This window comes from Liolophura sinensis, chromosome 13, assembly GCF_032854445.1.
Source record: "Liolophura sinensis isolate JHLJ2023 chromosome 13, CUHK_Ljap_v2, whole genome shotgun sequence".
Classification (NCBI taxonomy): domain Eukaryota; kingdom Metazoa; phylum Mollusca; class Polyplacophora; order Chitonida; family Chitonidae; genus Liolophura; species Liolophura sinensis.
Window position 1 is genome coordinate 15974924 of NC_088307.1, and position 15568 is coordinate 15990491.

Sequence of the window (15568 nt, forward strand, 5' to 3'; positions counted from 1 at the left end):
CTGGGGGGATTAGCTTCAACTGGCGAACTGACACTTGTTTTCTCATAACGTTAGTAATCGTTAACCCATTCACCCATAAAACTGACCACCACCGTATAGGTGAAAAATTAGTAAGTACGGCGATAAACAGCAATCAAATAAATAAATAAATTTAGCTCTGCTCACCTATAATCATTAGTGGAAATCCATGCTGCGGTTGACGGGAAAGACGTTTGGTCAGGTAGAGGAGAGACTTGATAATGACAGAGCTGCTTGGGGCCAATTCCATCAGTCATTTCTGACTTTCGTCACAACTGTCTATGTCTGTGGTTACTTGCGCATGGGCTGGTATCGACGCTTATGTTTAAAAATGAAAATAAAATGTCAGATGAGGTAAATAAACAACGCCACATATCCACGAACTCCCCATCTGTTATTATATAGATATATATAATTTTGTACAGGTAGAATTAGTAATTACCGCCTTGTGGGTCAAACCCTCCAAATTACGATCGGTCACATGTGCGCCTCTTCCCATGGTGACAGTGAGCAATGCCCTATCATCTATTTGTGTAGGGAAATGTATAAGTTTCAGAGACCAAACATAAAATAAATATTGATTTTAGGATAAACATACGATAAGCAAAGTTTCATTGCATAAAATAATTGTTTGTATTTTACGTATTATATTTGGTAATGCAACACCCAAGATGAACGTGATGTGACGACACTGGATTTCCGATATGTTACATCGCTTAGAAGAACAAACGTGGCCAAAATTCTTTATAAATTATAAAATGTAATGAACTTTTAGTGTTAGAAAACAACCTGGTATTTCGGTGATTATAGTACGAAAGGATATTTCATGTCTTTGTCTTCTATTCTCTTATTCGAAGAAAAATATCTTGAAAAACAATAAAAAGTATTGGTTGAAGTACACGGAGCAATGGCTACGTGAAAATCATCCCTCATCGTAGAGAACTATTCCTTGACGTAAAAACTGGTTGCATCATGAATCTTATTCACTTTACATTACTTACCAGCATGTTGCTAATACAAATAGCACAATAATCCGTCGCTGCTAGAACAGGCTATCGGACTGTAGATCAATCGAACACTGAATCGTACAGGGATTAAACTACAGGCGGTAGAGTGGAAAGTCTATTACAGAGGGCTCTCCTTAAGCGCTTGGTAACATACCGGTCCTGACTCGAGCACACGGAATGAAAACAAGTCAAAACCCATGACCATTTACAGTGATATAAACAGTTTATCACGGAGACAGTCTACAACTGAACTTGGAATACCACCAGAAGCTGTCATCCAAAAGATATACACATTTTGAGGTACCGGTGCCAGACAAAATACAGGTATAAACTGTTGACTGCTTTTGTCCATTTCTCAACGTCGTTTGCGACAGGTAAGGTTTCATGTTACTTGTCTTCAGGGAAACATCTCTTAATTTTTTACCTATTTATTTGAATATTAGTGTAATATACAGAAATACCATGCAGAAAGCTGCAATAAAAGACTCTAAACGCTGCTATCTTTTTTATTTTTTTTTTATTATTTTTTGGAGATATTTAAAATTTATTGTACATGATTCTTCTGTTAAGTAACACCTAGGGTATCAATCATCAAAGTTCAGTGTAACACACGAATACCCTATACAGTTCATGAACTTGGCTTTCTTGGCTGAACGTGCCAACGATTTTGTCTGTGTGGTGTCAAACGCAATGTACGAGTTCTAAACATAGACAAGAATCAACATATGTATAAACTGTTCTAATTACACACACTCTGCATAGTTCTACATACACTACACACGTTTTTAAAGCATTCGCTTTTAATTATTATTTTCCAAAACGAAATGACGTATTTATACAATTGAGAATTTTTCCTACAGTTCCAAAGAAAAGTGCGGGGAATTCTTTTTGTCACCATAAGTGTGCCTCACAATTTTCCAACTTTATGTAAAAGAATTTCTGAATCTCACTTATATATATATAATATTGTGCCGATAGACATTGCCCTCCTGTACGTGTTCGTGCAACTGCGAATATTTTAACAAAGTTTTGAATTTACAAACTGGACTCCACAAATTTCTTGCCTTTTATTGATCATTGGTTTTCGACTTTTCTCCAGATAGTGTACAATATCTCGTTGATTTGCAAGGAAGTGTGCAACAGTCCATGTCGATCTGCAAGGAAGTGTGCAACAGTCAAAGTTGATCTGCAAACAAGTGTGCATCAGTCAAAGTTGATCTACTGACAAGTGTGCAACTGAAAAACCGTCAGAATGCTTTTACGTCACGTGCAGATAAGACAAAAGAAAAAAGTGCTCTTGACGGCTGGAATTTTGTTGTGTGTATGTTTCATGCTTTTACGTTACCACGTGTCTAATGGACCCATTTCCCAACACTGGAAGACATTTACTAAATCGAGCATTCACAGAGTGGGCGCCATTTTCCCCAAAGATTCACCCGTTCCAGCTACAGTCTCCTCGTCTTACGTCATAGAAAACGCGGGAATATGCTCTTCACTTCTGACCTTGACATATGTCATTATCGTGCACACTGCACCCAAGCATTTCGAAAGACGAGCACGCCTGCGCAAAACCTGGGCGAACAACACCTATTTTAAGGGCATCAACTCTCGAGTCGTTTTTCTCCTGGGAAGTGTTCCCGACTGGAGATTACAGCGGAAAATCTACCTTGAAAGCAACCAATTTGGTGACATTGTGCAAGGCACTTTTCGAGATCACTACAGAAACCTTACATTGAAGGCAGTAATGGGTTTGAGGTGGGTCACAGAAAATTGCCCCCAAGCTGATTACGTCATTAAAACGGATGATGACGTCTTTGTCAATATTCCGCAGGTTATGAAGTCAGTGTTTCCCATTCTCTCCAAACAGAGCCGACAGATCGTATGCTCCGTGGAACCACACGCCTCTATATTCCGGGAAGGGGGTCCGGAAAAAAGTCTGGAGAAATGGATGATGCCACAGGAGTATTTCGAATCACTAGAGAAGTATCCGATGCCATTCTGCTACGGATATGTAACGTTTTATACCACAACACTGGCCTCGGAGTTGTTTAAAATGGCCAAATCTACACCTTTTTATCGTTTGGATGATGTATACGTCTACGGAATCCTGGCCAGTAAAGTTAGAGGTGTGACGTGGAGAGACGCTAGTGAGACTTATTACAACAACGAGAAAGACACGAGAGCTACCCTGGACAACCAGTTTAGCAAACCGCTAATCGCTGGCGTAGTCAACACAGAAGAGGACATGATGCGGCTGTTTCGACAGTCGACACAGTCAAGTTCATTGAATAACTTTTACAAATAAACAAATTTTGTTCATTTCAAACCCATTTAACTGACTTTTATATATTTTTTATTTAATTTTTCGATTACTGATTAGGTGTTATTTAGTTTATTTCATATTTTAGTAATGTCCTGGGAATAATTCAGCAGTGATGTAACCCGATGGGATATAAAAGAACGTTCCAGTGACACATCTTATATATAAATGCATTGTTGTGAAAAACACAAACATAAAAGTAATGTACATATGTAAATAGACAATTCGTATTGTGACGAAAAATAAACCAATTACCAATGTAAATAATTTAATAAACGCGCTGATTTGACGGGCCACAATATCCGAAAGAGAAGTGGCGCTAAAACCAGTATTGACACACTTTAGCAACTACAACACCACCAGGTAGTGTGACACACTTCAGCAACTACAACACCGCCAGGTAGTGTGGCACTTCAGCAACTACAACATCACCAGGTGATACGCCTTTTATCGGTAAGGGCTATTTATTTGCTCGATCGGCATTTACCAATGTACTCAGGATTTTTTTTTACACAAAATGTCAAGTAACCGGAAGGAGCATAATGTTGTCAAATGTTATTCTAGCTTTTTCGTAGTAGGCATACTAAAGATGTCAATAGAACAATATGACATCTGACTGGAGGCTGTGTTTACAAAGCCAGTGCTATTCGATCTTACCTATTCAAATTAACATAATGCCTCAAGCAACACTGTCGAAGTTTGATTCAAACAGAAACATAATCTGCCTATAATATATTAGTTTCGAACCAACCTGCCGTTATACCTAGGCCCCTGAAGAGGCATTTCTGTATCCCGCAGTATAAAGTGATTAGCCGCTGACCAATAGTTGAAATTCGAAAGTGAGTTAAGTCTTTCTGACTTTTAAAAATACGTATGAATATTCATGTTTTTGGAATTGACACTAAATTCAGTTTTCAGAATTCAGGGATCTATGTGGGGAGTATTTGTTTTTGATGGCATATTTTTTTCTTACAACTAAAAGATGACTTTCTTTTCTCTTAAATCATGGATTCCCTCGGACTCCACTTCCTTAATCCACAAACGCGACTGGCGTATATAGTCTTAGGTACAGCGTAAAATATCAGCCAATTTTTTTTACTGGCTACAAAAATTTAAAAACTGGTTTTTATTTTCTTCTCTTTGAAGAATCTTTAATCACGACCATTGTATTTGTAATACACCTCATACTGACTTCCTCTTCGGTCTTACGTGGGCAGGTCTGGCAGTGGTCTGCGGATGGTCCTGTGTTTCCCTCGTGATCTCCCCGGGGTTTCCTCCAAACAAAATGCTGGCCGCCGTCGTATAAGTGAAATGTTCTTGAGGTCGGCGTAAAACACTAATGAAACAAATAAATAAATATATGTAACAATACTCTCTAAAAACTGTGAGAGCTGGATATATTTATTTATTTATTTGATTGGTGTTTTACGCCGGTGGGAGGAAAACGGGCGGAGCCCGGAGGAAAACCACGACCATCCGCAGGTTGCTGGAAGACGTTCCCACTAACTGCCGGAGAGGAGAGCTGGATATAGTGTGAAGTGTTTACACATGTAGTAGGGTGCGCATCTCTGTTATATGATAAGAAATCTCGTCCTAAATAAATTCCACAGCACTGGGCCACGAAATCTCAATTACAACCCCACCTTACAATGTCAGATAAAGCTTATCAGTTCCTCTAGATAAGTAAGCCACTACTATATCTACGTTACACCAAACCTTAACTTTATCAATTATCTTTTTATGAAACCCTTTATGCTAAACTTTATATTTTCGGTGCAAACGGGAAATCTAGTTTTACGTGATCTATACGTGATATAGTGTACTCTCCTTATGCAACGGTCCGTAGCCGTAGATCTACTCAACCACGGTAGGTAAGTACTGTCTGTCATTGAAAGAGTAAATATATAGTGATATCCAAACCGACTTTTTCATTCGTTCCTTCTTTTCCTTGTGTTTCCATAAACATGCTACAAGCGCCTGTTTTGTAAGTATAGGTCATATCGCATTGTATGTCCCAACGGATTCTTTTTACAATCTCTTTTTTTTTGGGGGGGGGGGGGGAGGGGATTGATAGTTTTAACATAGATGTCGATGAAGCGCCAGAAGCAGATTTATATAACACCTTACAACAAAAGCACACGCAAATGTCGTCCTGAACAACACGACAAAAAATACCTGTGCATTTTTCTTCCAGCAACCTGCAGATGGTCGTGGGTTTCCCCTGGGCTCTGCCCGGTTTCCACCCACCCTAATCCTGGCCGCCGTCGTATAAGTGAAATATTCTTGAGTACGGCGCACCAGTAAAGAATAAAAACCTGTGTGTTCTTCTCTTCCTGAAGTTTCACCGACTGGGTTTCCGTAGTTGCATGAGTGAGATAAGACTGACCGAGGCAGAGATTGTGTGTCTCTCGAATGACTTTGAGCAATGGCGACACTGGATGTTCTCGTGGTTATAACCGCCCTTATGGTGGACATCAGCCGAGGTTTTCTGATAGGTGAGTGCATTATTAGCCAGTCACGTGAGGTAATGTTGTCCAAACCACTCCGGTTCTTCTACAGGCACCGCAACAACAACGCCTAAGGAAATTCTTTCAACATTATATTTTACCATGCACCTTCTCACACGACTAAGTTGATCGTAACTACACAAAGGCGACACATATGAAGACAGACGTGTGCCCGAACTTATACGGCCTTAACAATTAACTTAACCTATGGTCGCCATGGTGACAGCTCTCTTCAATGTATCATTATGGTACATCTGACACAAAAATAGGCCTGGCTCAGGTTTTGTGTTTTGACATCGGCAACCCTGTGAATTTATTGGTATTATGAGATCATTGACTAAATGATCTCGCATAAACGAGTGTAATACCTAAGGGCAATGCTCTGGCAGAGCGAAAACACATATAAGTTTCCCCAAAGCAATGTGACTAGTAGATAGCGAACTGTTGAGCTTATAAGGCTATATGAGATGTATAGGTTTGAACAAACATTGCAAACACGTAACTATCAAGTCCACATATTGCAGTAGCATATATGTTACTATATGCTATCAATGTGTAACTATGGTGTCGACGTAACGTCTACACTGTTAGTTAAGGCCCGTAGACGGGCTCAGGATGATGAGATTGTAACTGGCGTAACCAACATTCCATGTTTACCGTTATAGAATAAACTTCTATATACACTCTTTCGGAACCGAGGGTCTTTTTAAGTTAAAAAAAAGTACCGGGGAACTGGACCATGTTTCTCTGTCAATAATAAACATATATTTCGGCACAGGCCACCTGGCGAACAATCATGATAATGACTAGACTTCCTGTATATACGTCGCCAATTACCTTGTACACATCCTGGCAACAGTGAAAATTGGCTCGCTAAATACTAATGTAGGCATGTATGCTGTTTTGTATGCCCTGTGCGAATGTGAGTGTCGTCTAAGTGGGCATAATTTGCAAATAGAAGAGACTATATACCTAAATTCCGTGCATCTTGGCATGTAACATACATGTATGTAGTTATACGACTGTAATTGATTGTATGAGCAGAATAAAATGGCAATAATGGAAACTAGGATTAAGAACTCCTCCTGCATTTTTACACTGTATAGAAATCAATTTTATATAGTTCTTGTCTGGACCCCCGACAAATGCATATTTTAAATCACTTTGCATTGCTTGAGACATATATTGGTTCATAGCTAATTGTCCACAAACAGTAAACGAATTAACGAAATGTGCCACAATTAAGCATATCAGCAAATGCGGGTTTTGAAAACCACAGAATAGGGAGTAAAACTTGAGCAGGGACAACAATGCCAGAGATAGCAAATGTTCACACGTAATCGGTGAATTCCGGCATCATGTCAGTTTACTTCAGTTAGGGATTTAATCTAACTGTTCATATAGATGCTTAATAAGTACCAGCTTCTACATCTCCTAGCAAAAACAAGTCATTAAATAAAAAAAACAAACTATTTTCGGAAAACCTCTCACACTGATATTTTTTTTCTTTTTACATCTGACCGTGTATGTTTTTTGTGCATTAATAGTCAACTCCACCCGTTGACCTTATGACTATTCTATTACTTAGAACGATTTGTTGATAAAAGAAGATACAGCAATACCTTCCTGGCATTTCCAACTGACAGTATAATGGTCCCGCTATAATATTCCTTTGATCAGTATATAGGTCTAAACACATGTGCTTCAGACATCATTCGTCAGCTTCGGTGGCATAATAGTTAGAGCGTTTGTCACGAAGTCGGGAGAAATGAGGTCAAGCCCGGGTCGGGTAATGCCCAAGACTTTAAAAATGGTAACTGAGGGGATAGAGCAAGGACTGGTTGTCCCGGTGTCAATATAATGTGACTTTTGTTGGGTGTCATGCCAGGTGTCTTCGGCATGATGCTCCGGTGGTGGCAGGACAAGAAGACACGGATTATCTACACTCGTCGTCATATCGTTGAAAAATTATTACATACGACGTAAAACCCCAAGCATGCATACACACATTCAGACAGGATCCAGAAAGACTTTAGAATAAAAACTGAAGAACGTCAGGAGATTCTTGTCTGAGTATTTTACGAGAGAAATGCGCATTTACAAAATAACCCTTTTTACAGCGATGTTTGTACATACACAATGGTGATAGTGTAGAGATGTTCAAATCCATCCAATCCCGAATAATTTTTTAGATCTGACATTTCTCAAAATTTGTGGTTTTGTGAAGTGATGCTTTGACCACCAGCCTTGTACGTTTTCAACTCTTTCTGCAGGTATATCGTGTGGAGTTAGCCACGCCCATGGCGTCATGGCCGCATTCGAGAGAGTGACGGGAGGATCGGCCTCCATTCCGGGACAATGGCCTTGGCAGGTAGATTAAGAAAGTTTTAATAATACAAGCATAACATCAAGTCAGGTTTCACCCACCTTGAGCTCTGGAACACGTTTCAAGACTTCAAATTCGTTGTTTTGGAAATTGGTCTCGCGATTACTGACCCAGAACGTAAATTATATTTATTTATTTATTTATTTATTTGATTGGTGTTTTAAGCCCTCCTCAAGAATATTTCACTTATACGACGGCAACCAGCATTATGGTGGGAGGAGACGTTCCCATGTATGGCCTGAGAGGAAGCCAGCATGAGCTGGACTCACAGCGACGGCACGTCAATTATAGGTGAAGTGCACGAATATGTGTTTTGACGCCTAGGTTTCTGAACCAAGACAACATCGGTTGTGTAAAGAAATGCATGATACCCTCGTGCTGTACGACGTACAGCTTTCAGTAAATAATTGGTGATTACTGACGAAAAGCCTGAAAATAAATAAAGATGAACTGACGTAATGTTGATACTTCTACAAGTTACAAATTGCACGTTTTAACATGCACGTGGGAAAATGCGATTTATGTATCTTTGTTTCGCGTCTTTTAAATCTTGGTTGTATCCAAAGTGTTGGATTTAATATAGTTAACAGCGTTTAAACCGTGTTTAATGAGCATGACAGATTAATTAGTCTTGTCCAGAAAAAGCTAAAGACAGCTGAAAAATTGCAACCCTGAAGCGTATCATTCGAGATCGTACGTCTTTCAAACAGGAAAGTGCATCTAACACATTGAATTTTGAAAGACTTCGCTCGTCACAAGAGTCATTCACCAGGTAATAAAATGAACACCCTGATATTTAATTTGTCTTAACCAGGTTGTCATAAGAGAAAACGGGGACTTCGAGTGCGCAGGCGTCATCATAAGCCGGAAGTGGATATTAACAGTGGCTCATTGCTTTGACACAGCCGTTTGGTCGCAAGTACAACCGTACCTTCTTTCAGACTAAGACTTTAAATAAAGTTCATGTCTAAAGAGATAGATTTTGTGTAAATGACTGTAGTTTTTAGAATTGTCTGTAATGCCAGATTTAAGTTAGATTTTTGTGTCGCTAATCTTTGTGTCTCGATAATCTATACCTCTTTCCCCGAAGTCACACGTAAACCGAGGTCGATGGTTGGTAGTCAGACTGACTTGTTTTGCTCAGATTGTCATAACGGTTATTGTTATTTCAAATTCGTTCGTTAGCGATTAAGAATGGACAACGTGTCATTTACAAACATCCAAACCGATTTCCAAGCTATATAAATTTTAGATATAAGCATGACAAAAGCAGGGAGGATCAACGTTATTAAAAATAGTTGTGTTCGGGCACAAAACAACGAATTACTGAAAACAAAATACTTATTTCAATGTATGTGGTTCTTTTATGTACGTGAAGGCACAGCGAATTTAAATACACTGTACTGACTGGCGAGCATGATATGAGAAAACCAGAGGGCACGGAAACTGTACACAACGTGTCACGCATAGTGACATATCCTCATTTTAATGTAAGCTGTGAATTAATTTTTTTCTCTGTCCTTTAAGGCGTGATATATTTACAGTCAATACCTAACATTTATATAATATCGTGACATCCTATTAACAGAAGTAGAAATCAATGTCACATTGATCTGCTAACTTGTCTTCCCTATACCAAGCATGTAATACAGGGCAAATTCTTCTTCACATATGAATAGGCCTGCTTCTGTGATTTCGAAATAAATAAGTGAATGACGTCATCGCTTAATTATCTGCAGGATACAGTGCCAATACGCAAGCAGATTTTACAGTGTTCCCTGTTCTTTAGGCCAGATTCTGTTATACTTTGTTTTTTTTCTATGGCAGCCAGGTTATAAGGTAGAGGAAGCCAGGTGCCTGAAAATGGCCTCCTGGCTTAAAGCCGCAGCCGAAACAGCGAGAACTGGATTCAGACATGTGACCTCCATGGTCAAGATCCGGATTTTCGTGGATAGGCAGCTCTTTAACCATCTGAGTCAGTGGTACGCTGTTTACATACGAACAGAAGGCCGAATATGGCTTGTAAAAATTGGAACCGAAGCTAGTACATGTGGTGTTATCAAGTGAATGACTGCCTTGCACAATAGGTTAACAACAAGGCAATGTCTCCGTTTTGCCGGAAAGGCGTGTAGATGTATAAAGTCATTTCAATGGAGTTGTGGAGGCGGTGTATTATTTTGACATTATTTATTCACGGCGTAGTTTGTTTTAGCGTGTCACAGGTCAGCATGACATCGCATTGCTGGAACTGACCGACATGGTGGAGTTTAACAGGATGGTCAGTCCTGTGTGCCTGCCCCACCCTGGGGCAAACTTCCTGGGCAGGGACTGTGTAGTGACCGGTTGGGGGGACACGAAAAGTAAGCATCAACGGCTCAATGTAGTTGATCTCTCACAAGAAGATGGCTTTTGCCACCTTATACTTCATATTGGACTGCGTTATGTTTTGGTTTCTTGAGTATTTCATCAAAATCCATAACCTTTGTCTCAAAACAAAGCTTATTTCCATGATCAGTATAAAAATACGCATTGTTTCTAAATACACCAGCTATCAAAAGCATAATATTGTTTACTTACTAGAACATACACGTGAAGACAGGCATGTTAGTTATATAACCACGTGCTACAGTGTCCTTTGTCGAGATGATATGTCAAACGTCGTTTACCAAATGTGTCGTGCTTAAATGCCGTGTATACCAAACGTGTCGTGCTTAAATGTCGTGTATACCAAATGTGTCGTGCTTAAATGTCGTGTATGCCAAATGTGTCGTGATTAAATGTCGTGTATACCAAATGTGTCGTACCTAAATGTCGTGTATACCAAATGTGTCGTGCTTAAATGTCGTGTATGCCAAATGTGTCGTGCTTAAATGTCGTGTATACCAAACGTGTCGTACCTAAATGTCGTGTATACCAAATGTGTCGTGCTTAAATGCCGTGTATACCAAATGTGTTGTACCTAAATGTCGTGTATACCAAATATTCCGTGCTTAAATGTCGTGTATACCAAATGTGTTGTACCTAAATGTCGTGTATACCAAATGTTCCGTGCTTAAATGTCGTGTATACCAAATGTGTCGTACCTAAATGTCGTGTATACCAAATGTGTCGTGCTTAAATGTCGTGTATACCAAACGTGTCGTGTACCAAATGTGTTGCACCCAAATCTCGTGGATTCATTTAAAGCATGGTGAAAGTGTTTCAATATTCCTACCAAGAAGCGTCCTGTTTGTGAAGGTAGCCTGGCGAGGAGAGAATCGGAATGCATGATGTCGTAAGTGTTTGATAGAAGCTGCTATTTTAAATTGTGGCGTATTCGTTTTAAAAAGGCAGCTTTAAAATCTACCATACCACGTGTCAGTATTCGACAAAGAACAACACGCCACATCTGAACTATTTTGCTCTATAGTTAGACATTCACCTCCCAGTCTTTTCTGATATTTGTTTGACAGACACAGGTGACCCGGAAGTTCTTCAGTGGGTGATCGTACCCGTGATTGGCCCATCCGAGTGTCAGCGGAAATACCCGAAGAGTTCTCGCCATAACATCTTCTCATCGAACATTTGTGCCGGATCTCGCCATAAAGACTCTTGTGGAGTAAGACTAACTTCACTCGTGTATTTTTTTATTCCATTAACTCAGATTGGTATAGTACGTAACATGTATACGGTGTATAAACTAACTTTCGTCAAAGACTATTTATACAATGAAACATCCAGTTGAGGACCTTGGTCCTGCATTTTCAGTGAACAAGATGTTTTTCCATTTCTCATTCTGTCACCAATTGTTGGTACTGAGAAAGGTTACGAAATATGGCCGAGTACAGATGAAGCATTAAACGGCCATTGTAGTCTTGTATCCATTTTACAGCACTATGTATTAGGCACATATTACCCCACGCAAATCGGAGCTAGGGATATTAATTTAGGCTTGTCCGTCAGTCTGTTAATGTTAAAAAATGTTGTCCACTTTTGATGATACGTTGTGTGCAGGTTTACTTTGTGGGACCACAGGTCAACTTTGATAAACAGCCCGTGTGGATAAGTGTTGCATATTTCACGAATTTCGTGATTCTGGTCGGTCGTTTCCTTGCAACAGCTGCTTCAAATACTATAAGAATTCAATAAAGTTTTGTCACAATGCTCTTTTTGTGTACAGCCAGATTAAATGCTTAAACCAGCTTGATCCATATATAAGGTTTGCCTATATAGCGTAAAATATAAATTTTACGAATTTCGTGATTCTGGTCGGTCGTTTCCTTGTAACAACTGCTTCAAATACTATACGAATTTAATTAAGTTTTGTCACAATGCTCTTTTTGTGTATAGCCAGAATAAATGCTTAAACCAGCTTGATCCATATATAAGTTTTGCCTATATAGCGTAAAATATCAAGTTTGATCTGCTTGTTTTTGGTCGTTGTTTCAGGGAGATTCGGGAGGACCCCTAGTGTGCCGCACAGAAGGTCGCTGGGTGGTAGCGGGTCTGGTCTCCTGGGGTGAAGGTTGTGGCACCTCCCACCCGGGGGTGTACACAAACGTGCCCAGTTACGTTGCCTGGATAGCCCAGACAGTCGGGGAGTGACGTGGCGGGATATTCCCTGCATATGAATACACACCTGTATCAGTCCTCTGGATAATCACAAATGCAAAAAATGTGAAATTTCAGTACACAAAAAGCCCCTTTTATGATAATTTGCAGATTTTGGGCTTCGACAATTTGTTGTGGTCTTTTTTTTTTGCATTATATTTTTACAATAAATGTGATATGGACTGCATATTTGTGTAATAATCTCCTGACGTTACGACTGAAAGTGACAGGCGTTGAACCAGACACTTTCAGAATGTACTAAACTTAAATAAAAACTAACTTTTACGCCAATACACTGATTGCGGACATCCACAATTGTTTTATGAAGGCATAACTTAATCATTGTCAGGAGCAAGAGAATCACATGAGATATACCACGTGTTATCTGTGGAGTGCCGCCAACGTATATTTATTTATTTGTTGTTAACGTCATGTATCAAGTATTTTGCACCTAAAGTCAGAGTTGATCTCGGGGATCACTAGTTGACAACCAAACAAACTGAGATTTACACATTACGCAAGAAACATGGCCAGGCATATATTTGAGTTGGCACAACTAGACCGTTTAATGCATATAGAACGTGCTTTCCGAGACAGGCGAAATCCCAATGATATATTTGATGACGTAGAATTAATAAGACGGTAATGATTTACACGTGCATGGATTCTCTTCATTGCGGATTTAGTGACAACCAACATTGGACACCCAACAATGAGAAACCACGCTGTTCTGTTCAACAAGACCTCGTTGCTTTACGGTATTATCCCACAGGGACATTTCACTCTGTCGTGGGAGTGATCCTCTTCAAGTTTCACAACCAATAGCATGCAAAGCAATTCATCAGGTCTCTCGGGCATTTGCAATAAAAATGATTTCGTCCGATTTCCGAATGTAATGGATATTCCAAGATTGAACGATGGATTTGAAAGGATCTGCTTGTCCACGTGGGGATGAGGAAGACTATGTCAGTGGAAAGGGATATCATTCCATTAATGTCCAAGTCCAAACGTAACGTTCGGGATATGATGTGAAACGGTGGTGTCCCTGGGTAAATCCTTGGAGATAATGGCTATCCATGTGGTAGGTGGTTGATGACGTCACTGCTGCACCCTGATACTGATGCAGAACGGCGGTACAACAAAACCCACACAAGTACCCGTGTTGTAGTGGAGCAGTCCATTGGAAGATGGAAACGTCGCTTCCACAGTCTCCACCTTGAAAACAGAATGCGAACACCCCAGGCTGTTTGCAGGGTTATTGGAGCGTGCTACATAACATTGCTCTTCAAAGAAACGAACCTGAAGTAGATGATATTTAACATAGACAACCGCAGCCCATGCGACAAAATTACGATGAACCTCTTAGTGGACCAGCCCGGTTTCCTCCCACCATAACGCTGGCCGCCTTCGTATAAGTGAAATATTCTTGAGTACGGCGTAAAACACCAATGAAATAAATAAATAAATAAATCTTAGTGGACCAAGAGGAAGAGCTGCTTTAACTGAAAACTAATAATAACGTTTAAACTATAGTTTGAAAAGAACTTTTTAACCGGTTTGAGCAGTATCAAGATTTCCCACCTTACGCTTCAAGAGTGCAATTTTGAGATTTAGCTTTTCTTTTGCCAGTAACAGGCTCTGGCGTTTGACTAAAATATTCTCTCTTTCGAGGTCAATAAGGTCATCAAACTTGCACGGAACTTTAGCCATCAGATCTTGTCTAACAGCGTTTTTCAATGCAGAGGGAACAGACGCAAACGGTTCTACACCTTCAGTTGCTGAAAACAAATGTTCACAGAATCTGTATAGACGCATTAATCAAACTTACATGTTCAAACTCAACCTACATAAATGTTGTTATGTTGACATAATTGGCAACGTTAATTCTTCATTATTATCAATATTGTACTTTTGATTTGTTGGTGGGATATCATTTTTAGATTTATTTTACTTCATTTAAAGTGTTTCAATTGCTCACTATCAGTTCTTCCAATTTCGTCTTCGGCGTAACAGCATGCTGGTTCTACTCCAGGCACTACTCCATCTTGACCCTGAAATGCTAGGGATCTATGATTTCTTGATGGGCTGCGGTTGAACCAGGTTGTGATGTACCTTCTACTGTTTTATTCCGTGACTTTTTACAATGTTGAGCCCCGTGCTTAGATTCCTATTTTAATTTTGACAATGTTTTTAAGATCTTCCGTTGTTCTATTTGTAGTAAAGATTTATTTATTTGATTGGTGTTTTACGCCGTACTGAAGAATATTTTCACTTATACGACGGCGGCCAGCATTATGGTGAGCTGGACTTGAACTCACAGCGACCGCATTGGTGAGAGGCTCCTGGGTTATTACGCTGCGCTAGCGCGCTAACCGACTGAGCCACGGAGGCCCCCTTGTAGTAAAGAACCTGGTCCTATATTGTGTTAAGGTGTTAAGATAAATAAATAATTTCAAGTTCACCACATACAAGGTGGCATTGCGAAATTTTCTCTTAAAGACAAATTCATGTAGACAATGCAAGGAGGAAAGGACGGATGCCTTCGGTCAACCATAACGGTTGACGACGCCTCGGTTTTCTCCGGTTAATGCTAAAATCTACATGATCCGAAAATCGCTCGGGAATACATGGAGGATATCTAAAAAAGACTTCTCTTTGGTGTTTGCGCAAATTTGTACATCCCTAAAAATTTGGTGGCTTAGTGGTAGGAGCGTGTGCTTCGAGATCGAGACATCTAGAA

General features: G+C 39.8%; 3 protein-coding genes across 3 annotated transcripts in view; 2 read left to right on the forward strand and 1 right to left on the reverse strand.

The window, feature by feature from the left end:
* The window catches only part of LOC135480683 (V-type proton ATPase subunit G-like), a 141020-nt gene that overhangs the window by 24477 nt on the left and 100975 nt on the right, over nucleotides 1-15568 (reverse strand). The gene's annotated exons all lie outside the window — the stretch shown is intronic.
* LOC135480915 (beta-1,3-galactosyltransferase 5-like) lies at nucleotides 2278-3330 on the forward strand. The gene has a single exon (XM_064760844.1). It carries the CDS (start codon nucleotides 2278-2280, stop codon nucleotides 3328-3330), a length of 1053 nt encoding a protein of 350 aa, XP_064616914.1.
* LOC135480916 (tryptase-2-like) lies at nucleotides 9546-12822 on the forward strand. Its single transcript, XM_064760845.1, has 4 exons — nucleotides 9546-9728; nucleotides 10451-10598; nucleotides 11691-11836; nucleotides 12667-12822. Exons 1-4 carry the CDS (start codon nucleotides 9660-9662, stop codon nucleotides 12820-12822), a joined length of 519 nt encoding a protein of 172 aa, XP_064616915.1. The 5' UTR covers nucleotides 9546-9659.

What these genes read in the sequence shown, in the direction of transcription:
- LOC135480916 (XM_064760845.1), top strand. Translation starts at nt 9,660, where the DNA reads ATGAGAAAACCAGAGGGCACGGAAACTGTACACAACGTGTCACGCATA. An exon ending in CGGTTGGGGGGACACGAAAA is followed by an intron (nt 10,599 to 11,690) that starts GTAAGCATCAAC and finishes TTTGTTTGACAG; the next exon opens with ACACAGGTGACCCGGAAGTT. An exon ending in GCCATAAAGACTCTTGTGGA is followed by an intron (nt 11,837 to 12,666) that starts GTAAGACTAACT and finishes TCGTTGTTTCAG; the next exon opens with GGAGATTCGGGAGGACCCCT.
- LOC135480915 (XM_064760844.1), top strand. Translation starts at nt 2,278, where the DNA reads ATGCTTTTACGTCACGTGCAGATAAGACAAAAGAAAAAAGTGCTCTTG.